This window comes from Urtica dioica, chromosome 1, assembly GCF_054948205.1.
Source record: "Urtica dioica subsp. dioica isolate 48M chromosome 1, U.dioica_male_clone48M_v1_H2, whole genome shotgun sequence".
NCBI lineage: Eukaryota > Viridiplantae > Streptophyta > Magnoliopsida > Rosales > Urticaceae > Urtica > Urtica dioica.
The window spans coordinates 2,344,808-2,369,797 of NC_142756.1; the positions used below are offsets into that span (position 1 = coordinate 2,344,808).

General features: G+C 38.4%; 7 protein-coding genes across 9 annotated transcripts; 6 read left to right on the plus strand and 1 right to left on the minus strand.

Moving 5' to 3' along the window:
• Nucleotides 1-2,561: 2,561 nt before the first annotated feature.
• Nucleotides 2,562-4,427, plus strand: LOC149406265 (cystinosin homolog). Its single transcript, XM_089623990.1, has 8 exons — nucleotides 2,562-2,855; nucleotides 2,926-3,058; nucleotides 3,144-3,233; nucleotides 3,330-3,454; nucleotides 3,549-3,591; nucleotides 3,697-3,814; nucleotides 3,916-3,965; nucleotides 4,097-4,427. The coding sequence occupies exons 1-8, from the start codon at nucleotides 2,737-2,739 to the stop codon at nucleotides 4,232-4,234; spliced, it is 816 nt and encodes a 271-aa protein (XP_089480116.1). The 5' UTR covers nucleotides 2,562-2,736; the 3' UTR covers nucleotides 4,235-4,427.
• A 285-nt stretch (nucleotides 4,428-4,712) lies between these two features.
• Nucleotides 4,713-6,881, plus strand: LOC149406266 (cystinosin homolog). 2 transcript variants are annotated; one of them, XM_089623819.1, is made up of 8 exons: nucleotides 4,713-5,111; nucleotides 5,209-5,341; nucleotides 5,437-5,526; nucleotides 5,625-5,749; nucleotides 5,848-5,899; nucleotides 6,004-6,121; nucleotides 6,209-6,258; nucleotides 6,409-6,881. In XM_089623819.1, the coding sequence occupies exons 1-8, from the start codon at nucleotides 4,993-4,995 to the stop codon at nucleotides 6,541-6,543; spliced, it is 822 nt and encodes a 273-aa protein (XP_089479945.1). In that variant the 5' UTR covers nucleotides 4,713-4,992; the 3' UTR covers nucleotides 6,544-6,881. The 2 variants fall into 2 exon arrangements, with proteins under 2 accessions (XP_089479945.1, XP_089480016.1); XM_089623890.1 differs by having other exon boundaries at nucleotides 4,723-5,111; nucleotides 5,857-5,899.
• Nucleotides 6,882-7,360: 479 nt separating this feature from the next.
• Nucleotides 7,361-8,269, plus strand: LOC149406267 (uncharacterized). Its single transcript, XM_089627397.1, has one exon. The coding sequence runs from the start codon at nucleotides 7,527-7,529 to the stop codon at nucleotides 8,040-8,042; it is 516 nt and encodes a 171-aa protein (XP_089483523.1). The 5' UTR covers nucleotides 7,361-7,526; the 3' UTR covers nucleotides 8,043-8,269.
• Nucleotides 8,270-9,082: 813 nt separating this feature from the next.
• On the plus strand, nucleotides 9,083-11,088 carry LOC149406268 (flavonoid-6-hydroxylase-like). The gene is made up of 2 exons (XM_089624084.1): nucleotides 9,083-10,138; nucleotides 10,394-11,088. The coding sequence occupies exons 1-2, from the start codon at nucleotides 9,194-9,196 to the stop codon at nucleotides 11,018-11,020; spliced, it is 1,572 nt and encodes a 523-aa protein (XP_089480210.1). The 5' UTR covers nucleotides 9,083-9,193; the 3' UTR covers nucleotides 11,021-11,088.
• Nucleotides 11,089-11,941: 853 nt separating this feature from the next.
• LOC149406269 (uncharacterized) lies at nucleotides 11,942-12,301 on the plus strand. The gene has a single exon (XM_089611005.1). The coding sequence runs from the start codon at nucleotides 11,942-11,944 to the stop codon at nucleotides 12,299-12,301; it is 360 nt and encodes a 119-aa protein (XP_089467131.1).
• Nucleotides 12,302-18,173: 5,872 nt separating this feature from the next.
• LOC149406270 (uncharacterized) lies at nucleotides 18,174-18,970 on the plus strand. Its single transcript, XM_089626706.1, has one exon. The coding sequence runs from the start codon at nucleotides 18,231-18,233 to the stop codon at nucleotides 18,819-18,821; it is 591 nt and encodes a 196-aa protein (XP_089482832.1). The 5' UTR covers nucleotides 18,174-18,230; the 3' UTR covers nucleotides 18,822-18,970.
• A 2,106-nt stretch (nucleotides 18,971-21,076) lies between these two features.
• Nucleotides 21,077-23,809, minus strand: LOC149406271 (uncharacterized). 2 transcript variants are annotated; one of them, XM_089624240.1, is made up of 8 exons: nucleotides 23,457-23,809; nucleotides 22,945-23,349; nucleotides 22,503-22,865; nucleotides 22,346-22,404; nucleotides 22,196-22,276; nucleotides 21,911-21,986; nucleotides 21,644-21,820; nucleotides 21,077-21,550 (listed from the first exon to the last, which is right to left on the minus strand). In XM_089624240.1, exons 1-8 carry the CDS (start codon nucleotides 23,556-23,558, stop codon nucleotides 21,299-21,301), a joined length of 1,515 nt encoding a protein of 504 aa, XP_089480366.1. In that variant the 5' UTR covers nucleotides 23,559-23,809; the 3' UTR covers nucleotides 21,077-21,298. The 2 variants fall into 2 exon arrangements, with proteins under 2 accessions (XP_089480366.1, XP_089480310.1); XM_089624184.1 differs by having other exon boundaries at nucleotides 21,081-21,550; nucleotides 21,911-22,013; nucleotides 23,457-23,806.
• Between the last annotated feature and the right edge of the window lie 1,181 nt (nucleotides 23,810-24,990).

Genomic DNA, 24,990 nt, shown 5'->3' on the forward strand with positions numbered 1-24,990 from the left:
AGCGAATAGATGAAATTGAGCCGGAACTAGTTCAGTTCCGAAGAGAAAACCTTTGAGTCTATGTGCGCTAGCTGTAGAGAGAACTTGAGAGAGCTCCATAACTGGAAATTGTGATGATTGAGGCAGAGAGTCAGCGGATTGACGTGTGGAACGTAATTCTAATAAGTCGCTATGTTCGGAGCTTGTGAATAACCAGCTTGAATTGACGGAGACGCCACTAGAACTCGATGAAAAGAAACAGGGCTCTGATACCATGTCAAGAAGAGAGAATTTGGAGCTAAACAGAGTGTGGACGAAAGAGAGATCGAGAGAGAACAAGAAAGAAATAGTTGATTGTTACTAACTTTTTTTGACCGAATGATTGAACGGTTAGTTATACGGTATATAAATAAACTCTAACTGTAGCTGCTCTTATCAAAACCGTTGATGTACAAAAGACTTTCGTCCCAAGAGTGTGGTGCTATAAGTCTAATATTGTTTAAAGTAAATCAAACAAAATATTCAACTCCATTCTATATCCTTCCGACCTGATTCTATTAATGCAAACATGTCCTAAGTTGATACTTCCTTTTTTCTTTCTTTCTTGTTTTGGCTTACTTTGCTTTGAAATAATCATTACATATTTTTTTTATCCAAAATGAACGTAGACTCAAACCAGCCTTTAATCATGTAATAAGATGAAATTAAAGCAGGAAATACACGTGGCACAATAAAAAAAAACGCGTAGTTAAATTAGTAAGGCAACTCCAACCCATTTTTTGTATTTGATGTTAATTCAATACAACTTTTGTGTTGATTTAGCACCAAATTTTTTTCCAACTCCAACCATAACACCAAATTTCACACTAAAAATACTATTCACCATTATTATATTATTAAAATAAAACAATCTCTTTATTAATAAATATTTCAATAAATAATTATAATGGTGATATTTTTTAATTAAGTGATTAAAATAATTTAGTACTTACCAATATTTAACAAAAATTAAGATAAAAAAAAAAATAACATTACTAAAAATATTACATTTAAATAATTCAACATAAAAACATACATTTAAAAGATAGATTACATCGTACTGATTATCAGAATTAGTATATTCATTCCACAAGTGCTCAATTAATGCATTTCGAAGTTCAACATGAGCGTCTTTGTTCTTGATTTGTCGGTGTCGACCTAAGAATTGTTGAAATCGAGCATCTTCATCGCCTGCCATCTCGACTTCAGCATTTGGAACTTCGGCTCGTTCTTCAATGGTTGGATTAACATCGCGTTCATCTTCTATTATCATATTATGTAAAATAATACAAGAAGTCATGGTATCATGTAACACATTCTTACTCCAAAAGCGGGATGGTCCGGCCACAATTGCAAATCTTGACTTCAATACTCCAAATGCACGCTCCACATCCTTTCTACATGCTTCTTGCTTCATTGCAAATAACTTTTTTTTTACCACGTGGATCGTGAATAGTTTGAACAAGGGTCGACCATTTTGGGTATATGCCATCAGCTAGATAATAACCCATGTTATATTCTTTTCCATTAATGACATAATTGGCCGGTGGAGCCAGGGCCGGCTAGACACGTTTGGAGGCCTAAAGCGAATTTCAAAATATATGATAATTTTAACCCAAAAAAATTGAAGCATGTACAATTTGAATTTTATATATGATGATAATGATAATGATTTTATTAAATAATAATATAAGTCTAAAACAATTTTTTTGTTTATGATAATAATAATGATTCTATTAAACAATAATAGAAACAGTTAGCAACTTTTTTTCCCTATACAATAAAGAATCAATTTTTTTTTATGAAGAATTGATGTTCAGATGTGGACTTGTGCATGATAGCTTCTTTTTACTAGTTGAGTATGTAAATTTGGCAGCGTGCTAATTATTATTGTATTATTATCATTATTATATTACTATTAATTGTGTAAAAACAAATTAAAGTGAGTAAAAAAAATGGGCCTTTTTTGATCAGTGGGCCTAAAGCCTTGCTTTAGGTCCCTAAAGCAAGAACCGGGCCTGGGTGGAGCAGTACCCTCAGCAATATTAGCAAAAAGATGAGATGCCTCTAGCACATTAATATCATTATTAGATCATGGTAGACCGAAGTATGCATGTCATATCCAAAGATCATAATCAGCTACAGCTTTTAGAATAATCGCAGGAGATCCACTACGTCCAGCATATTGACCTCCCCAAGATGTTGGACAGTTTTTCCACTTCCAATGCATACAATCTAAACTATCCAACATACCTGAAAATCCTCGACGCTCATTAATGTGGGGAAGTCTTGCAACGTCAATTTATGAGTTTTGGTGTTTTATAAATAATTATAGGGTTAATATATACATATAGATATAATTAATGTTTAATGTGTTATTAAAAGGATTTGTTTAAAAAAAAAAAAAAAAGTTTTACCGTGTGATATAGTGCCACTGCAAATAAATATAGCGTGGCACTGTATCGCACACTATATTTGGTGATATAATTACAGTATGGTTGGAGCATATCACACGGCATATATAGTGGGATGCCGTGTCATAGGAGAAGCCTTCGGTTGGAGCATATCACACGGTATATGGTTGGAACAGATTTTGGTTCGACGGCCCACCTTCGGTTGTGTCAACGTAATCAAAGGGATTTTATTTCCAGGTTTTAGTGGTGATAAAGGAATCTGAAGAGAAATTTTGATTCCTCGTCGAGATTTCTATCGGAAACAATGGCGTCGTGGAATTCAACTCCTCTGGAGATCACTTACGAAGTTTTCGGATGGATCGCTTTCTTCTCCTGGTCAATCAGTTTCTATCCACAAGTCATTTTGAATTTCCGCCGCAAAAGGTACTCAAACTATCTCTCTATCTCTCTCTATTTCTCTCTTGCTCTCTCTCACACTGGATTCGAATCGCAGTGTCGTTGGTCTGAACTTCGATTTCGTGGTCCTGAATTTGACAAAGCACTCGTCTTATCTGATATACAACGCGACTCTCTACTTTAGCTCCGATGTCCGAAAACAGTATTTGGAGAAGTACGGCCTCGAACAGGTTGATGAATCGTACACCTATAATAAAGTCAGATTTTTTTTTTTTTCTTAGAATTTTCGAAATTCACTATGTTGTTGTTGCGCAGATGATACCAGTGGCAGCAAATGATGTAGCGTTTTCGATTCATGCTGTGCTATTCACAGCAATAACACTGTTCCAAATTGCAATCTATGAGGTAAGATTATCTGTTCTGTGATTTTATTTCAATTTGAAACAGAGATGAATGAATGTTCGAATGCTAAACTTTGAGTATTGGATTCAAATAATGCAGAGAGGGACTCAGACGGTATCAAAGATTAGTATCGCGATTGTCTCGGCAGTGTGGTTGATCGCCGGAGTTTGTATCTTTATTGCTTTGCCGAATCACTCGTGGCTTTGGTTGATCTCAGTGTTCAAGTGAGCTTAAAATCATGACTGAAATTTTCAAATGCTTGTTTGTGCCTTTTCTGTTTTCTCTTTTGGGGGTAATAAATTTGTCGTAACATTGCAGCTCAATCCAAGTCTCCATGACAATCGTCAAGTATATTCCTCAGGTTACGGATTCTTATTTTACTTAAGTTGATTTGATAGCTGTGATTATCGATCTCGATGTGCTATTTTTCTCAAAATGCGGTTTCCTTTTCGTTGTTGAAATTCAGGCATTCATGAACTTCAACCGAAAGAGCACTGATGGGTTTAGTATAGGCAATATATTGCTTGATTTTTCGGGAGGGGTTGCAAATTATGCTCAGATGGCTGTTCAGTCTATAGATCAAAGTATGCCTTTCTTTCAATTGCTAAATCCTTTCATTTCTCACACGGATGCAAAAAAAATAAAAATAAAAATTATGTTCTGAAAATTTTCATCTCTTCTGCAGATTCTTGGGTGAACTTCTATGGAAATATAGGAAAGACTCTTCTATCATTGGTAAGAAATGTTATTCACTTGATTTTCGGAAAGCATTTCTCATTTATTTTCCCGCCTTGTCATATTAGATAATTAGTAGTATTGTGTTAATTATTTTCCTTTTCGCTATTGATTATAATGTTCTTACGCAGATTACTATTTTCTTCGACCTGCTTTTCATGTGCCAACATTATGTGTTGTACCCTTCTTGGAGAACGCTGATTTCTGGAAAGAAAACCGAGCCACTCATGGATTCGTCTCACCAAAAAGAGTCCGAAAACAATGTGTGAGGCTCTTCGTCGTCACAAAACAACTTCTATTACCAGCAACATTGTCTATAGTATGTTAGGAATTTGTATAATAGCTATTTCTTTCGGAGCTATTGAAAATTCAATACAGTTTATAGTCTTGGATCAATATGTTTTTCGTTCGTAGAAAGCTTGATTGGTTCTATTCATCATAAAAGCAAAGCTTCAAATTGAATGGATTTTTTGTTGTTGTTGTTGTTGTTGTTGTTGTTGTGTGTATGTGTGTGTGTGTTTTTGTAAATTTCTCGTTCTTTTCAGAATAGCTTATTGATGTAAAATAAACATAGATATTCAGCTTATTGATGTAAAATAAACATAGATTGCGATTTTATATTCTTGATTTTTTACTCAGCAATATAAAAAACTTTATCTACAAATGATTATTTTCCTTTTCTTTCCTAGAAATTTATATTTGGTTACTTGCTTGGAAACAATCATACATATTTATTTTTATCCAAAACGAACGTAGACACGAACCCGACTTTAGTTCACAATCTTGTAATCGTATAAAAAACAAGAAAAACGATTGGTTCATAATCTTTCTAAAAGGTGGCCAAAGACGGAAATACACGTGGCCCAATCAGCAACGTGTATTCAAATTAGTGGGCCCAAAGAAATACATAATGGTGCGTTTGGACTTTTGACGGCGTTATCAAAGGGACTCCGTTACCACTTATTCAGTGGTGATAAAGAAACCAGAACGGAATCTTTACTCTCCGTCGAGATCTCCATCGGAATCAATGGCGTCGTGGAATTCAGCTCCACTGGAGATCACGTACGAAGTCTTCGGATGGATCGCTTTCTTCTCCTGGTCAATCAGTTTCTATCCACAAGTCATTTTGAATTTCCGTCGCAAAAGGTACTCAAACTCTCTCTCTCTCTCTCTCTCTCTCTCTCTCTCTCTATATATATATATGTAATCTCTCGCTCTCTCTCACAGACGATTCGAATTGCAGTGTCGTCGGTCTGAACTTCGATTTCGTGTTCCTGAATTTGACGAAGCACTCGTCTTATCTGATATACAACGCGACTCTCTACTTTAGTTCCGATGTCCGAAAACAGTATTTGGAGAAGTACGGCCTCGAACAGGTAAATGAATCGTACACCTATAAATTCCTTCGAAATTTTCAATTTTTTCTTCAAGAATTTTCGTGTTCCTGAAACAGTATCTTGTTGTTGCGCAGATGATACCAGTGGCAGCAAACGATGTAGCCTTTTCAATTCATGCTGTGCTATTGACAGCAATAGCACTGTTCCAAATTACAATATATGAAGTAAGATTATCTGTTCTTTGATTCTACTCTAATCAGAAGCTGTGAGATTAGAGAATGTTCGAATGATCAGCTTTGAGTCTTGGGTTCAAATAATGCAGAGAGGGACTCAGACGGTATCAAAGATTAGTGTCGTAATTGTCTCGGCAGTGTGGTTGATCGGTGGAGTCTGTTTCTTTGTTGCTGTGCCAAATCACTCGTGGCTTTGGTTGATCTCAGTGTTCAAGTGAGAGACTTACTGCTTTGAAATCATTACTGTGAAAACTTCAAATGCTTGTTTCTACATTTTCTCTTTTCTATTTTGTGGGTTATTAAATTTTCATGACACCGCAGCTCAATCCAAGTGTCCATGACAGTCATCAAGTATATTCCTCAGGTTACAAATGCTTATTTATTTGAGTTTATTTGATGGCTTTGATTATTGATCTCAATGTGCTATGTTCTCAAATTGCGGTTTTATTTTCGTATGTTGAAATACAGGCAGTCATGAACTTCAACCGAAAGAGCACTGATGGGTTCAGTATAGGCCATGTTTTGCTCGATTTTGGGGGAGGCGTCTCGAGTTACGCTCAGATGATTGTTCAGTCTATAGATCAAAGTATGTCTTTTCTTTTTAAAACAAATCCTTTCATTTCTCACCGATACAAAAATTTGTTGGCTCTGAATATATTTACCTCTTTTGCAGAGTCTTTGGTGAACTTATATGGAAACATTGGGAAGACTCTTCTGTCGTTGGTAAGGGTTATTCACTTGATTTTGAAAACAATATTCTCGTATATATTCCTGCCCTTGTCATATAAAAGAATTATAATGGGTGTGTTTTATATCTTGATTAGTTTCATTTTGGAGCGCTTCTTATTCATTAATTATAATGTGCTTGCGCAGATAACTATTTTCTTCGATGTGCTTTTCATGTTTCAACATTATGTGCTGTACCCTTCTTGGAGAACGCTGATTCCTGGCAAGAAAACCGAGCCACTCATAGACTCTTCTCACCGAACAGAGTCCGGAAATGTGTGAGGCTTTTCCTTGTCCCAATACAACTTGTATTACATGTTAATATGTTAGGAATTAGGATACTAGAAATTTCTTTTGAAAGCATTGAAAGTTAAATAAGGTTTAGAGTCTTAGAATCGTATGTTGCTCTTTTGTAACTACTCATGAGAAAACTTGATTGATTCTATTCTTCAAGCAAGCTTCACATTGAAGTGGGAAAAAAAAGTTGCTGTATTTGTATTGTTTTTTCTATTTCAGAATAGCCTTTTTCTATAAACACATGATAATGAAAAAGAATTGTATACTACAAGTACAATTTATTTTGTAATAATATATATTGATATAATATTGTATCTCTAGACTAATCATTTGAGAAGAAAAAAAAAAGTATATCACTGTCTGAACCTTTATTTGCTCTAACCAGTGATCAAAATACCTCTGCAATTTGGCCAAAAATCGTTGCAATTCGCCGCCGACCTCGACCCGGTGTAATTGGTCATTTTTGCTTCCTCCTGGCGAAGTCGGAAAACTGAAATTCAATTCAATTATTATTATTATGATTATAATCTCAAATAAATAATTTTTTTTTTGACAAAAACTAATTTTAAAACTTTCGACTAAAATTTCTAAATTTCTAAATTGATGTTATAAAATTTCTAGTCTACAGCCCTCTCGACTGTCGGTAATTACGTAAAATGAAACTATACAGGCCAATCATCACCAACAAGCATTCTAGTCTGTGCCATAAACCAACTAAGAGTGAACCGTTATCTTTCTTGATGATCACGAAACCTGCTCTCCCATAGACGCGTATGGTATACCACACACTTATAATGTATCTTATACGTTGACCATTTCCATACCCTCTGGCCAGTTGACTTCTAAAATATAAGCTTGATCAGCACGTTTCTTGCTCTCCAAGGTATAATTCTTCCTATAAAACAACGCTTTCGAAAACCACATTAATCAAACATCTTCTCTCAGCCCTTAATTGAGATTTGACCAAAATGAAGAGAGAAGGTTATCAACACGGAATGGTCCGAACCCACCAGATCTTACCGAACCCCCTTAATCCGAGGCCCGAGACCCGACAAGTGTACAAATTCGACTCGCCCGCCACGGCCGGGTCGTTCACCCGCGTCCCCACCAAGCCCACCAACCACTCCAAGTTCACCGGAAAGTGTGGTCAGGTCCGTTGCAACGCCTGTCACTTGAGCCCGGCCCACAAGGCCAAGCCCAAGACCAAAGGCCACCAAAAGGCCGTGTCCACCGACGTGACCTCCAACCACCGGTTGCTGACGTGGCGGGTCGTGGATCCCCGACCCGGGGTTGTCCTATCCGGGCATTCGGCTTCGGGGATCTTGGATCAACTAGCTTTTGATCATCATGAACTTTATGATGACGATGATGAATATGATGAAGAATATCCAACGGTTGATATTGCTAGAAATGATGAAGATGGAGAAGAACAACAAATAAGCTCCGTTGATGTGGAAGAATATGAAAGTTGGTGTCTGGTGTGAGCTAATTTATCTGTTTTGTTCCTTTTTTTGGCTAATTGCTAAAAAGAGGAAAATCTATGTTTGGTTTTATGTCAATTTCTTTATAAAAAATAACATTAAAGAATCATGTTCTTTGATAAATTGTACATTTTTCTTCTGAGTCCTGTCATTTTTTTTTGTGAATAAATATTGGAGACACACTGTGTGTATTTGATAATATCAACACGAATGGTAGTGACGGTGTTTGTTGTGGAAGTCTAATTAGAGCATTGAATACCTTTTTCTTAAAGTACCCAAATTTAATTTTTTTTTCTCGTATCTTTATTTTGAAAATTCACAAATTAATCCCCTCCGAAAAAAAAAATTCACTTTAGTCTCTCTTAAGTTTAGACTCTAGCTCCTTCCTTGCCAATAACGGTGGTGATTCCGAGGTCACGCTAACTTGCACTAGTTGGCTGAGAAGACGAGCTGAATAGGAGTTGAGCTATGAAGACGATATATATAATAATGTTTCTAAAATGTGCTCAGATTTCTTTTTCATCCCTCCCTTTTTTGGCATAAAATAATATATTTCTGTTAGCGAATGATTAAATCCTCGCTGTCAAAAGTCAAATGTTTCATGCACTATTTTATTCTAAGTTCATACGGGCCATACTATTTATGACTCATATATATATACTATTAGTCACTCACATCACACATGTATCCCAGGCATATCGGAGGTCAAATTCAAGAGCCATGGAATATCTTCAACATTTGATTTTCTTAGCCCTAAAATACTAGCTCACAGTATGTTACCGTTACTATTGCTATTTGTTGAGTATCTCAATATGATAGACATGATGGTTTAAAACTGAGCCTCTATATGATCATTTCTCTCAAGACAAACCATACCATGTATACGTCATACTATACATCAGCAAGACGATCATAGTTTACCATATACTTATAAAGCTAGCCAAACATGCATGTTTCTAATATGTCCTCAATTTTCTTTTCTCTTCCTCCCATTTATGGCATATAAAACAATATATTCCTCAAATGATTTAAGTCCGAGCTGTCAAAAGTCAACTGTTTCATTCACTATTTTTATTCTAAGTTCATACCAGCAATTTCACCAATACTATATAGATACATATATACGAGTCACACACATCTCAAATTCAAAAGCCATGATGGAGTATCTTCAACATTTTCTTAGCCCTAAAATACTCGCTCTCGCTGTATTACCGTTACTATTGCTGTTTCTGTACCGCCACGTCCTGTCGAAACCGAAACCCGAAAAGACGACGGCGCCGGAAGCCGCCGGAGCTCTGCCGATCATCGGCCACCTCCACCACCTGGCGGGCCCACAACCGGCCCATAAGACGCTGGGCCTGATGGCCGAGAAACACGGCCCGATCTTCGGCATCCGAATCGGAGTCCACCGAGCCCTGATCGTGAGCAGCTCCGAGATCGCCAGAGAGTGCTTCACCGTGAACGACAAAGCCTTCGCCGACCGGCCGAGATTCGTGGCCTCGGAGACGATGACCTACGACTTCGCGTTCTTCGGCTTCGGTCCGTACGGTCCGTACTGGCGCCAGATCAGGAAGCTCGCCACGCTGGAGCTTCTCTCCAACCACCGCCTCGAGACCCTCCGCGGCGTCCGGGAGTCGGAGGTCGGAGCCGCCGTGTCGGAGCTGTACGGAGGTAAGAAGAGCGAGGGAGCTGGGACGACGGAGATGAAGAAGTGGTTCGGCGATCTGTCTCTGAACGTGGTGTTTCGGATGGTGTTCGGGGAGCGATATCTGGAGGTCACTGGCGGCGGAGACGACGGCGGAGATCGGTGCCGGAAGGCGTTGAGGGACTTCTTCGACTTCATGGGGAGCTTCACGCTGTCCGACGCGGTGCCGTGGCTGAGGTGGCTGGATTTGGGTGGACAAGAGAAGGCCATGAAAGCGACGATGCGAGAGCTCGATGGGTTGGCTCAGAGATGTCTCGACCACCACAAGGAGAACAGGAAGAGAAAAGAAGTGGAAAATCGTGATTTCATGGATGTTCTGCTTTCGATTCTTGATGGTGCGGAGATCGGAGATTCCAGATACGATGCTGATACAATCATCAAAGCCACATCCCTGGTACGTACGTCTATATATTTAATTTCTACATCGTCATATACATATATCATGTGAAAAAATTAACTTTTATATGTTAAACGTTGAGAAATCAGACACTCTATCAAAATAAGTATCTTACAGAGTTATCCTTTAACTTTGGCTATCTTACTTTTTTAAGTATTTAAACTCAGTAGTTGTCTAACTTCTAACCTTTCATATAATTTTAGTTACAAAAGATTGATCTTGTGTTTGTATACAAAACTTTTGTACATACAGAATATGATCTTGGCTGCGAGTGACACGACAATGATCACAATGACATGGGCTCTAGCTCTACTCCTCAACAACCGCGAAACCCTAAAAAAAGTCCAACAAGAGCTAGACGAGAAAGTCGGAAGAGAAAGACAAGTAAGAGAATCGGACATAAAAAACCTAATCTACCTCCAAGCCGCGGTCAAAGAAACCCTCCGACTATACCCGGCGGGCCCGCTCTCGGTCCCACACGAGTCCACCGAGGACTGCTCGATCGCGGGCCACCACGTCCCGGCTCGCACCCGCCTCTTCGTGAACCTCTCGAGGCTCCAGCGGGACCCGAGGGTCTGGGCCGGGCCCCACGAGTTCAGGCCCGAGCGGTTCCTCCGCGGAGGAGAAGGAGAGGGGTTCGACGTGAGGGGACAGAGCTTCGAGCTCATCCCGTTCGGGAGCGGGAGAAGAATGTGTCCCGGCGTGTCGTTCGCGCTTCAGGTGACTCATCTCTCTCTCGCGGCCGTGCTTCACGGCTTCGAAATCTCGACACCTCGGGACGAGGCCGTTGATATGAGCGAGTCGGCCGGGTTGACTAACCTCAAAGCCTCTCCTCTTGATGTTCTTCTCACTCCACGCCTTCCCGCCGAGGCCTATTGATACATATATACGTATGTTATTTGTGATCGTTATGTAATCGCTTAACAAAGTTGAATTAATGTATTTGATGCATGGTTGCCATGTCACAAGAAACAATGTTTTTTTGCTAGTTTGACTAATTCACTAGCTAATATTAGATTATTTTTATTATTGGCTAATTCGGGCGAAAATCTCGATCGTCTAAAATTGCAATATCCAAGTCGGAATGGACCATTTTAACTAGTTTAAAAAATCTTAAATCGGATCAGATTTTTTAAGAAAATAAACTAAACGGACCAAATTGTTTTCGATAGATCTAGTTCGGTTTGGACCATTTTAAACTGTTTAGAGTATATTTTTAATTATTTTGTAAAATTTTAACTATAGTAGGAAAAAATTGTATATTAATATAAAAGTAAAACTGATCTAGTGATCTAAAAGTAAATTAGTATAAAAGTAAATTAAAAAAATTAGTGATCTTGTCTACAGTTTTTCGCTTATTTTGCAAAAAGCCTTGGTATTTATATATATTTATCGACCATATGTTCAATAGATGTTTATAGTATTTAAACATAAAGTAGAAACCAAGTTTAGATTTCTCAAACTCAAATTCAAGACATAATTAGAGTTAAAAGTGATTAAGGGGCCTCAATTGAAAAACAATTCTCAGAGGGGCTTATTTAGAAATCTTACAAAATAAATCCAAACTTTTATGGGGGCTTGAGCCCCACTTGGCCCAATAGGGCTCTGGTATGGTTGCACAATATCCGTTCTTTTTGACTTTTTTTTCATATCCTCTCTGGCAAGTTCCTCCAAAAATATATAACCTTGATCAACACGTACCTTGCTTCCCAGGTGATATTCTTTCTATAAGACCACTCATCCCAAAGCCAGATCTAATCAATTAAACAATCTTCTTCGCTCCAAGCCCTTTTGGCCAAAATGAAGAGAGAAGGTCGTCAACACGGAACGGTCAAAACCCACGCGCTCCTACCGAACCCGCTTCACCCGAGGCCCGAGACCCGACACGTGTACAAGCTCGACGCGCCAGCCACGTCCGGTTCGTTCACGCGCGTCCCAACCAAGCCTACCAACCACTCCAAGTTCACCGGAAAGTGTGGTCAAGCGCGGTGCAACGCGTGTCACCTGAACCCGGCCCACAAGGCCAAGCCCAAGACCAAAGGCCACCAAAAGACCATCGACGTGGCCAACAACCACCAGCTGACGTGGCAGTCGGCTTCGGGGATCTTGGATCAGCTAGCCTTTGATGATTATGAATATTATAATAGTGGTTATTGGTGAACATGGTGAAGAATATTATCCAACGGTTGATAATGCTATGCTCAGTGCTAACAATGATAATGATTGAGAAGAGCAATGAATCAGCTCCGTTTATGTGGAACAATATGAAAATTTTGTTCTGTTTTTTTTTTTTTTTTTTTTTTTGTGGCGAATTTTGCTAAAACAAGGAAAATTTGTGTTCGATTTTAAGAATCACGTTTCTCTGGTAATTAGTCCAATTTTGTCTTTTTCATTTGTTTGTGAATATTGGAGACGCATTGGGTGCATTTAAACGTGGCTTACCGGTAGCGGGACGGGACGGAATCCCCGCTACCGGTAATGAAGGTAACGGGACGGGAGGTCCCGTTAAGACTAACGGACGGGAGTCCCGTCCCGTTACTGTAGCTAACGGGATCCGCGGATCCCGTTAGCGACCGTTGCTTTTATTTTTTTTTTTTATTTTTTTTTTTTAAATCTCGGCCGTTGGATCAAAGATCCAACGGCCGAACAAAAAGAGCCGTTCGAATATGAACGTTGGATTTTAGCCGTTGGAGGCGAAAATGAGGTTTTTTTATTTATTTTTTTTTTCCCACTTATTTCTAAAATCTATAAATACCCCCCCATTTCATTCATTTTCTTCACACCTTTCACTCAAACTCTCTCAAACTCTCTCAAATTCTCTCAAATTCTCTCAATCTCTCTCTCTAATTCTCTCAAACTCTCTCAATTTTACTCTCTAAAGCTTTCATTTTCTCATGGCATCATCATCCCACAACCGAGGAGGTCGAAGGGGAAGAACTTCCCGAGGTGAACGAATGCACCGTTTTGAAGAAAATTGGTTGCATTTGTCTCAAAACGCCCCCGACCCAAACACCCAATACTCTTTCGATCCAAATTATGTTGCTCCTACTTTCCACAATACGGAATTCACCGAAATTCCAAACACACAAATGCCATATTATCCTCAAATGGATCCCGAGCAAGCATATCAAGCACAAATACCGCCATCCGAAGCCGCTTTTCAAGAGTTTCAAGTGTTCGAGGAACATTATCATCAATCCCAAAATCCAAATGAAGAAGAAGACGACGACGAAACCCAAGATCCAAATGAACAACATGATGACGAGGAGGAGGAGGATGAAGAAGAAGACGTCCCACCGCCACCACCTCAGCCTCGAACTCAAGTTCCACGACCTCGACAACGTGAGCAACAAGAGGAGACCCGACAAAGACGACGTGCCCGAGAAGAACAACAACAACAACAACAACCACCTCAACAACAACAACCACCGCAACAACAACAACAACCTCAACAAGCACAAGCATCACGACGTCGAGCGAGGTATGTTGTCTGGACGTTCTTTGAAGAGGTGGTTGCCAACGGTGAAAAAGCCGGAAAATGTCACGTTTGTGGCAAAATCTTTAGCGCTCATAACACTAGAGTTGGGACGTCGCTATTGTGGAGTCATCACAGACACTGCCAGGGGGGGACACAATCTGGAGCCTCTACAACCCAAGTAAGTAACATCGATCCTTTAAGATTTAGACGTGATTTAGTTGAATATTTTGTATCAACCGATCAATCTTTTAGTCATATCGAATCTCAAGGCTTTGTTAGATTCATTAGTTCTTTTATTCCAAACGTACAACTAATGTCTAGGAAAGCCTTGAGATCCGATATCCTAAAATGGTTTTTAGGAGAAAAGGAACAAATGAAAGACTCAATATCCTCTGGTAGATATAGCGTAGCCTTAACATCGGATATATGGACCGGTTAATCTAAGATGGACTTTATGAGCGTTGTAGTCCATAACATAGACGACGATTGGAACCTGAACAAACGTATCATAGCGTTTAGGAGGATAGAAGGTTCGCACACTGGTGAGAACATCTTAGATATCATAGTTAGTGTTTTAGCTGAGTGGGGTTTGAACAATAGGGTTATATCTGTGACCTTAGATAATGCCACTAGCAACAACGCCATGATTAGGGAGTTGACCCAAAAACTTAACGCAGACGAAACCCTTATACATCAACGTTGTGCTACCCACATCATCAACCTCATAGTTCAAGCCGGAGCCGCTAGTTACGACCCTTCGATAAACAAGATTAGGAATTACATAAGTTGGATAAATAGTTCAACCTCTAGAGTAGATGAGCTTAAGAGACGGCTTAGACTAAACGGCCTTCAAGAACGCACATTTCACCTAGATAACAAAATTAGGTGGAATTCAACATTTCTTATGCTGACCAACTTCTTATCCGAGCGTTACGTCGATGTTATTGTTTCTTACATTAACAGCGTACATGGCGAAAACGCTATATCTGATTTGGATATTAGGATGGCTGAATCATTTGTTTCTTTTCTCGACATTTTTTATAAAGAAACTTGTTATCTTTCTGCTGTTTACACTCCCACTTCTTTTCTCGGTCTTCATACTATGACCGCAATAGCTGTGCATCTTGATAAAAATAAAAACGAAACTATTTTTCAAGATTCTATTCAAGCAATGACAGCAAAGTTTTTAAAATATTGGGGGGCTGGAAAGGTTCCATTACTATACGGTTTTGGAGCCATTCTAGACGTCCGATGTAAAATTGGAGGTTTAAAATTTTTTTTGAAATACATAAGAAACCATTTTGTGGACCAAGATTACGTTGCACTTGATCTTCCGAGGATCGTGCAAGCTTTTTTTGATCTTTTCAAGGTTTACGAGGCGAAACTTCTACCGCAATACCGAGCGCAACCTTCTCAATCACAGACGCAATATCCGAGAAGACACCAATACACGAATGTCTTCGTCAACGCGCCCGCGTACAGCCCGTCTCCTCAACAACAAGAAGCTGGGACAAGTCAGACGAGGTCAAGCGCAACCGACGCACGGTCCCATCCGGAGATCCAAGAGTACGATAGGAACGATTGGGTCAGGTCGGACGACGAAGCCATCGACCTCTTGGTTTGGTGGAGGCAGAATGCGAGGAGGTTTCCGATCTTGTCATCTATGGCACAAGACATCCTCACCATCCCAGTTTCAACTGTGTCCTCTGAGGCGGCTTTTAGCAGCGCGGGCCGGATCATCGACGATAGAAGATGCAGCCTGAAACCGGAGATGGTCGAAGCATTGACGTGCGGAAAAGATTGGATTCAACATCGAAATCGAGCACAAGAAACATTCATGTGCTTCGATATTCTAGACGATTTTGAAGTTGATTTTGCAAACGTAAACATAAATGGTTAAAGTATCGTGTATAACAAAGGGATATCCCGGCCCTTGTCCGGGATACATTTTCAAACATTTAACGAGGAAAGGGGTGCTCTTTTTCCTCGCCGTCGCACCTTTTTAGGGGTCGGTGAGGTTTTTTAGGAGGCCCATTTTTAATTTCACATTCTTCTTTATTGTTTTTTTTACCCATTTTTAATTATTTAACAACATTCATATTTTTCATTTCTACCCACTTATTCCAAATCTTTTCACTTTAATCCTTTCATTTTATTTATTAAATTCTTTTTTTTTAATTTTTTTTTTTTTTATACTGCCTAACGGGATCCGCGGATCCCGTTAGACATTTACCGCCTCCGTCCCGTTATATAACGGGACGGGACTCCCGTTCGGCGAATTAACGGGAGTCCGGGCGGGGGCGGGACGGGAGGCGCGGGAACTCCCGGTAAGCCAGGTTTAGGTGCATTAAATAATATCAAACGAGGTGGTGGTGATGGCATTAAATAATTACTATTTTTCCATATAAAGACAGAAGATATGTTATAAAATATTAAAGATTCGTGATAGCGTGGATGATATGATTCGGCTGTTTCTATCGTACAAAATGCGTTTAAAATGTGTTTTGAGTTATTGAGTTTTTTTAGGATTCATTCTATAGTACAACTACAAATTGTTGTAAAACGCATAAACTTAAGATTTCAGGATTTTTTATTTATTTTTTAGAGTTGTGTTTTTGTGTACTACTTTATGTGTCACAGTGTACCTCAATAATCGATCTAATTACGAAAATAATTAAGCAACATCAATCAAAATACCAAATTGTATGGGATTTGGACCAGCATTATAATCTATCTATGTCGTAATAGCAAAACAAAAGAGTACATGTTACACATTTTGATCGTCTAATCCATTCAATCATGCTCGTCAGCAGGGGCGGAGCTACATGGGGACCAGCGGGTGCACGGGTCCCCACTGACTCGGTACAAAAAAAAAATTAATAGGCTTAATTATAATTATTAAAAAAATTAAATAATGCATATTAATAAATATAATAGGTACACTAATAATGTCACAAAGTTGTTGCAGCTCAAATGATCAAGGCTTAAGAGAAATGTTGACAGTGTTTATTTTTTTAAATACAAACAGCAGCGTTTTTAAGAGAAAAGTCCAAAAAAAATATTCATGAGCAAGTCTTCTTTCATCTTCAATGTAAAAAAAAACTCCAAATAGTAACCATACACTTTTTTTTTCTAGTTTCTCATTTTAACTCTTCTCCTTTCTTGTTTATCATTAATAAGGTAAATGTTTAATATATGATTCATATGTGCATTGCTCATTTTGTATTTTTATTATTAGAGTTCTCTAATCTTTTAATGCATACTATGTGTTTGATGAAAGTCCCAAATGAATTTTTTTTTTCTCTAATCATTTGGTGTTGATTTTTTTGATGAGTATAGATATGGAGAGATATTTCAAAAGAAAAGTAGACTCAACAACGACATTAATAGAAGAACACGCTAAAAGTGCAAAGAAGAGAAGTGGAGATTTGGAGGTCAACATAGAAGAGCTCGCTACCGATCCGAGATTAAGGATTCCGATTTTGAATTATCATCCTAATGTCTAAGACTAAGATGACGTGCGTAGAAGGTATATGCTAAAAGGTCCTTGCCAACCATACAATCATGATTTTCCAAAACTATATTGTTGATATGCGCTCAAGTGTAGAGTTTTCATATTTGAACGGGATTAGTCATCTTGCAAAAAAAATGGTTGAAATGGGAAGAGATAAGGTGTATCATTTAGTCTACCGACTATTGACATTGGCATTGATTTTGCCGGTTGCGATGACTGGCGTTGAAAGAGTGTTTTCTGGAATGCATCTCGTGAAGACCAAGTTACGCAATTGTATTGGAGATCAGTGGTTGAACGACAGTTTAATTATTTATGTTGAGAAATAAATTTTTTATTGTATTGATAATGAAGTCATTATAGATCGTTTTGATAAATTAAAAACCCGTCGTGGAAATATGTAATATTTTTATCGAATTGGATATTTTTATTATATATTATGTATCTTTAATTTTGTTTAATTTTTTTTTGGTCCCCCCTGAATTCAATTCCTAGCTCCGCCACTGCTCGTCAGTAAAGGCCATTCATCAAATTAAATAGTAATTAGATGATCAAATGAATTTTAATTTTTTTTTCCTTAAATAGCATAGCGATGTCTCAACGAATATTGTTTGAAACCGAAATATGGCGTAGCGTACCATGTATTTATAACAAAATTGAACCGCATACGTTAATTTATAATATTTATAGATATCAAATAGACAATTTTTTTTTTCTTCATATAATAATGCACACCGAAAGCGCCAAAAGCATTAGTTAGTAACTTAGTATTATTTTTTTTAATTAACTTAAAAATAGGATATTCCCAATATAATTCGGTTCTGAGGAAAGTACCCTGTCCTATTAATCAACGATATTATAATTTACAAAACTTCCCTTTTATCTAAAATGATCTGTATATCCATGTTACTTACTCTCTTGGTCCACAAGTAAATATCATATCACCCAAAATACAATAACACCTTGCTTACCAAGTCTCTTCCTTTATTAGCCCATTTCTCTCTCTCCATATATACATACAAAACGCAAAGAAAAGTAGAAAACCCATATTGTATAATCTGTTTTATTTTCTTTCTTTTCTTTCTATCTTTGCAAGAACAATGAAGAGAGAAGGTCGTCAACACGGGATGGTCCGAACGTACCGGGTTTTGCCGACCCCGCTGAGCCCGAGTCCCGAAACCCGTTTGGCGACCCGTTTCGACTCTCCGACCGCGACGGCCGGCCCGTTCGCCCGAGTCTCGAACCGGCCCAACAACCACTCCAAGTTCACGGGCAAGTGCGGCGGCGGCCACGTCAGCGCCGCGTGCAAGGCGAGGGACAAGGGCAAGGGGACCCACAAGATGAGGTCGTACGACGTCGTCTCCAACTACAGGATGGTGACGTGGCGGGTCGTAGACGCTCGACCCGGTCTCAGCTTTTCCGGGTCGTCCGCCACCGTGATATTGGACCAGCTCTGCAACGGCTATCGCGATTATCACGACGACGAGGATGATGATGATGATGATGACGTGGAAGAAATAGAAGAAGAAAGAGTTGATCCGACGGTGGATGATGGTGTTGAGGAGATCAACGGTGGTGATCATGGGTTTGATGACGTGGCTGGTGGAGAAGAGATGAGCTTTTGTGATGTGGGGTTTGTGTTGGAACAAGTGGAAGGAGACGATGGATGGTGTTTGGTGGCAGAAATGTAATTTTTTTATTTTTTTTATTTTATCGATCTTTTTTTTTCTTTCTCTCTGATTGCTTTGTGCATTTGCTTGGATGGGTGGTGAATGGTGATGATCCTGTAATTATTTTAATTTTACATCATTGATAAATAAACAAATAAATTTTCTTGTGTTAGTGTTCTCGTTGGACATGTTTCGTTTTATTATAAATAAATAGGTTTTCTTTTATTAATATGGTGACAGCCACTATTACTTTTATTTTGAGACTGAATCTGTATAAAATTTATCCACCATAAATACATGCATTATTTGACGTGTAGGGAACTTCGAAGTGAAATTACCCAAGTCGTTGGGCTAACTAATATTTTGAGAGAAAAATCCGATTTTTGAGCAAATATCGTACGTCTCAAATAGTGTGATTCATGCATTTAATCCATTCAAGAAATAGTCCTTTTTTTTCTTCTTTGAACATGTTATTACTTATCCAAGAAGTAATAGACCTAAATTAAAAATAAAATCGGTGTATATTGGTCAATGGCTAATATGTGACATACTAGCATGTGCTATGATTATTCAATAGCTATTACTTATATACAAAAAATAAAAGTACATTTTTAACCAAGATGTATATAATCCCCAACTGCAAGCTTTAAACCAAAACAAATCTAGTTGTAATGTAGGATATGCTATAGTTATTCAATAGCTGATAGGTATTTATACATCAAAATATTTACCTAGGTGCTTTGTAAATATATGTTGTTATTTAAATAGCTGGATAGCTATGTATTTCATATAATATAAATTTTAAACAATTTATGATGAAAGAGCGAAAATAAAGGTAAACCTGATTCAAGATAAAATGCACGTCGTTCATCGACTACAAATACACGTCGTTCAACGAATCACCAATTGCCACGTGAAGATAAGCCACAGACGATGTTCCAGCTCAGCTATATCTCTATCCTCTCTCATATTTCCTTTATCTATTTCTTATAGTTTGGCATAAACCTAGACGTTTGAAATTTTATGTGTAGTTTCATTCTCGTCTTATTGGAATTTGAAGACAAATCGGAGCGTAGTTGTTAGATAAAAATAGCGGATAAAATAACAACTCTAAGCGATTATTCAAATAACACAATCACGCGCACAAAACTTCCTGCGCAAGCAATCGAAGAACACAGCGCAAAACTAGAAGAAAAAACAGGAGAGGAAGAAGGTAACGAGACACAGGCAATTATCCTGGTTCGGATCAATGTGATCCTACTCCAGCTCGGGCGTGAGAGGCCCTAAAAGCGATCCACTATGAAAAACCACCAAATCCGGTGAGAGCACAACCAAAACCGGTTACAAGATCAAGCTCAAAACAATTTCCGAGCGACTTTCTCTCTCTATCACTCAATGTTCTCTCAAAGCTCTCTTGTTCTTTCTCTCAGATCACGGATTACAATTCATAACGCAATGTAACAGTTACAATGACTCAAAGGTCCTTAAATACAAACTAACAGACGCTCACTCGATCTCTTACTTCGCTGCTACGCTATCCACCGTGTAGACGCTTGTAAAAGCTGACGTGGACCAATGAGAAGACATCCTTAGTTCACAGTAGTGTTCCATTCTATAATAGTATTAAAATTTTGGCCGAACAAAACAGAAAACTCCATTTTGGTAAAGATGTAAAAATGCCTAGAAAGCTCAATTATTTCCAGGGACGAATTTCATAAGAGAGATAAAAGAGACATTAATGCAAAGATGCCTCGAAAGGAAACCAGATTAGGACGCTCGATCCATATGGTAATTTCTAGGCAACACAATGGGAAATACCACATTACAGACTTTGAAAAGAGTCACAATCATCAAGTTGTTACAATGTTCTAACCGGAAGAGGCTGATCACGGCTTCAGAGTGCGAAGAGTTTGGTTATGACACATTGAAAAGAGAATGGAAACCAACAAGATTTATAAGAAAACACGAAGAATCGGAAAGGAATATTTTCGAAGCGAGCACTTCCAAAGACGCTCCATTTTTTTATGCTCTGCAAGAGAATTATGATTCATTTATCATAATTAAGTGTTTGGGATGACTTGAAGAGCAAGCGAGTCCTTTTCCATTTTTTTTTTTCGGGTTGATTCATCACAAGGGTATGAGAAGAGCATGAGACTGCCTTTGATTCAATGGACGACACTGTCTCTTACAAACTGTATGAAAGCACTCCATTTTTTTTTCTTCTCCAAACTGTTTGTATGAAAATACTTAATTATGGAAACATGAAGCTCGTTCCAAACCAGTTTGATAGCCATTCACATTCCTTTTTCTTCAATTCTTTTCATTGTGGTGTGTTTTCTTTTGTCTATCTGAGGAACGGAAAAAGAGGATTCAACATTCAGCAGGACAAAAAAAGCATATCAACAAAATTATTTCAATGAATACTAGTTACATTCGAGGAAAGCTCTAATAATAAAAATTTGAATCGGTCGCTAGAAGAAATTGCTCTTCTCTATCTCTCAATTGATTCCACACTGAATGTTCGGAGACGTGTTCTCGTGAGTTATGGTCGTGGTTCGCTTGGGCCGTGAAATGAGTGGAGAACAAGCTGGGCCGCGACTACTCTTTCCCTGCAAGTTCTTTGACTTTGACCCATCGTTGTTGCTCTTCGCCAACGCTCTATTCGGAGTTCGAGAGCTTTTGATCTCGACTTTTCTCGGAGTTGCCTTGCTGTTACACGGCTTCGGCGAATTCGGGCGAGTCAAAGGAGCCTGAAAGTGTCGAAACCGAAACAAATCAGAGGCCGAGATTGAGACTGATTTTCATTGCCGTGTGTGATAAGTTCATGAAATCCACATACTAACCTTGTTGGTCTCGTCTTCTTGAGCTTTTCTTTGCCTATAAAAGTTGGGTAAAGGCCTAGCTTTGAAGCAGAAGTTCGGCTTTGATTTCCCGGTTTCAGTTTCTGGTCTGTCCTTGACTTTGGCCTTAGCCTGCTCTTCGTGCACTTCTTCATTGGCATTGAACTTCTCTTCAAGCTTCTAAAGAACAAAAAAAAAAAAGTAAATATTAGACTGATGTGAAAACCATGTTCCTAAGAAAAGACTTGAAAAAATAGAGATTCTCATTACCCCTTTTCTTTTTGTAGCTCTCTCCTCGGTCCGGAAGCTAAACGGAGTAGATGAGAACGGTGAGCGAGTTTTGTTTCTGCAAGCACTCAAAAACTTTGAACAACTGGACAAACAAAACAAGAAAAAAGGAAACAAAAGAAACAAACAAAAATTAGATGTCAGATGTTAACCCTCCTACCCAAAATCATTTTGTTGATTAGTCTCTCAGTCAAACTTTCCCAATACATTTCACATGTGGTTTCAAAACTAACACAAGTATTAGTAGAGAGAGTGAGAAACAATTACTCTGTCGCAAGTGCTCGCCATTTCGGTCCTGTTCGTTTCGTCGCAGAGACTGAGGGATTTATTGGTGTCGTTATATCTCCTCTGTGTCCATGGATATAAAACTTTTTGTTAGTTTTGGTTATATTTAGATATCCTGTGAATTTTTTTTACCTTCTATTTGCAGAACATGGGGTCTCTAGAGCCTGTTGTCTAGTACTTGTTTTTGAAGCCTGCAAATTTTATTTTCATAAATCACTCTTAGCAAACTTGACAAATCCTAAAAAAAAATTAATAATAATTAATGCAATTTTGGAAAGATAAATTTTACCATATTTGGAGTCTTTAGAGGAGTGGGACAGTCTTTACTTGGCTTGGAAGAAGACGAGAAATTCGAGCCGAACCTCGAATTGTCGATCTTCCTAATGACAGTCGATTTTAGTCTGCTGATCTCTTTGATGGGCGAGAAGTTCACTCCCGTGTAGAGCGATCTCGGTGTCGGTCTCTTTTTACCGTCCGATTCTAGTGAAGGTTTTTTGTTGCTCATCGGAGTCGCCTTCGGAGCTGGAGATTTCGTCGAAAGCTTCTTCGACAAAGCTCCGGACTTTTTAGTCACCTTCGAAGAAGAAGCCAAAGAAGAAGAAGAAGAAAGTGTTTTCTTTTTCTTGGTCATAGTCACTTGAGCTTGATCTCTCTGCAACCAAAGACATGAAAACGTCAATGACCTCAAACAATGAAAAAGAAATGAACCCAAAGACTATCAATCTAATCACCTTCGAATTAGAATGTTCCACTTTCACTGCCTCGCTAAACTCGGTCTCTTTCTCGATCGAATCCAAAACCGAGGCCGATTCTTCGGTTTGAAGTACCACATCAGGATTTGAATCAACGACAGGTTCAGAGTCTAAAACCGCCAGAATTTCTTGCTCCTGGGCTTTGGATTGTTGTTCAAGCAACGCGGCGGCCTCGGCTTCGGCTTTCTTTTTGGCAGCGAGGTTCTTGTAATGGGCTTCGAAGAAAGCCTTCTTCTGGGCCACCGAGCCCGGCTTCGAGTATCGCTCGGCCTCTTCGACGTAGCGGTTCTGAGAGAAGCTCGACCATTTTTCCCAATCCAGTGACTCGGTCATGAACCTCCCAAAAGACACCGATTGCCCAAGTGCCGGCATTGGATTCTCTAACTGAAAGACATGAACGGAAAATGAATTTTTTTAAAAAATTGTCGTCTTTCTTGACTTAGCTATGGCCTGTGAAGAAAAGAATAAATAAATAAAATAAATTAAATGACCTCGTTTGAATTATTGTTGGGAAGACCTGAAGTGTAAGAAAACGGTTGGTTTTGATGTTCTTGATGATGATTAACTTGCATAAGACAAGTTGGTTCTCCCATTTTTTTTCTTTTATTTTGGGTTGTGTTTGAAAATAATCTCCGAAGTTCCAAACTTTGCACCTCTCTCTCTCTCTCTCTCTGACCCTTTTCTTTCTGGCTCAGCTCTCAAGCTATTTGAATTTGAAATGAGGAAAAATAAAAAGGGTAGTGCCAATGTTGTGGAAAAGAAGAAAGTGACGATAATAATCAGCTTTTGCTACAAGAGATTTTTTTTTTTTTTTTAAGTGGGGTCTACGTTCTACTCTTAGGCTCTCTAGCATGGTTTTTGGGAAGAGACATCTTTTTATTTCCCTCTTCTGGCTTTACTGTGGGCCCCACATCTTGAATGCCTCTCCAACGGCCATATTTCTAGGGGTTTGATAATTAATTTGAATATAACCTTAAAAAGACTCCGACTTTGAATAATGGGCTTATTAAATTGCAATTACAAGCAAACTCCTCAATGTGATGGTAGTAATTGGAGGAGTGGGAAGTATTTGTGTTTGAATAATTAGATCAGCTTTTTGTACTAAAAGATCTTCAAATCAAATAAAGGGGCAAGTTAAAGGGATTGTGCTGTAGTTTGTGAGATTGTGAGAGTGTGAGAGAGAGAGAGAGAGAGAGAGAGAGAGAGAGAGTGTAAAGTTTTGGCCTTTTTAGCGTAATTCAAAAAAAAGGAAGTAGAATAGCGGTTGGTTGATGTATGTATGTAGACTAGAGAAAGACGTAATCAGCTGAACAACTAGTTGCAAATACAAACCTCAACAAGGGCAAAAATGTAAAGATTCGTGTACTACTACTTCTCTAGAGGCTTTGGTAAAATGGTAATTCCAAAATCTGGTCTAACAAATTTAAGACTAGCAACTTTACCACCCTCTTGTTATAGAAACATTTAGCATTACTTATCCAAGTTAGTAGAGTATAGGTTTTGAGCATATTTACTTTAATGCTCCCTATAAGGAATGGTCGGAGAGCTTTTGAGGAGGCCCTCGGACCTTTTTAAAAAAAAGAGTATATTGGAAATGGACCAAAGTTTGAAATGCCGTTTTCGACGCCGTTTCGAGCTTCTTGATTTATGAATAATCGTCATGCCGACGGAAAATCAAACGGAAAAAATGTGGAAAATGGCAACTGATATGTCGTTTTTAAATGCCGTTTTTCATGGAAAATCGAACGGAAATAATGTTACACAATATAATAAAATATATAATACATACATATATACATCTTTTAATTTTTAAATTTGTAATTTACATGATATTTAAATTATAAGCTATAATAATATCTAATATATAGACTTATATGTAATAGTATTTATGTTTCTTTTTCAAGTATCACTCATTCGACGGTCGTAGGCGAACACACACATAATCAAATTTTTCAAAATCTTTTTTAAACTCTATCATGGAAGAACATATTGAATTTCATTGGAAGTCATCAAAATTAATCGAAT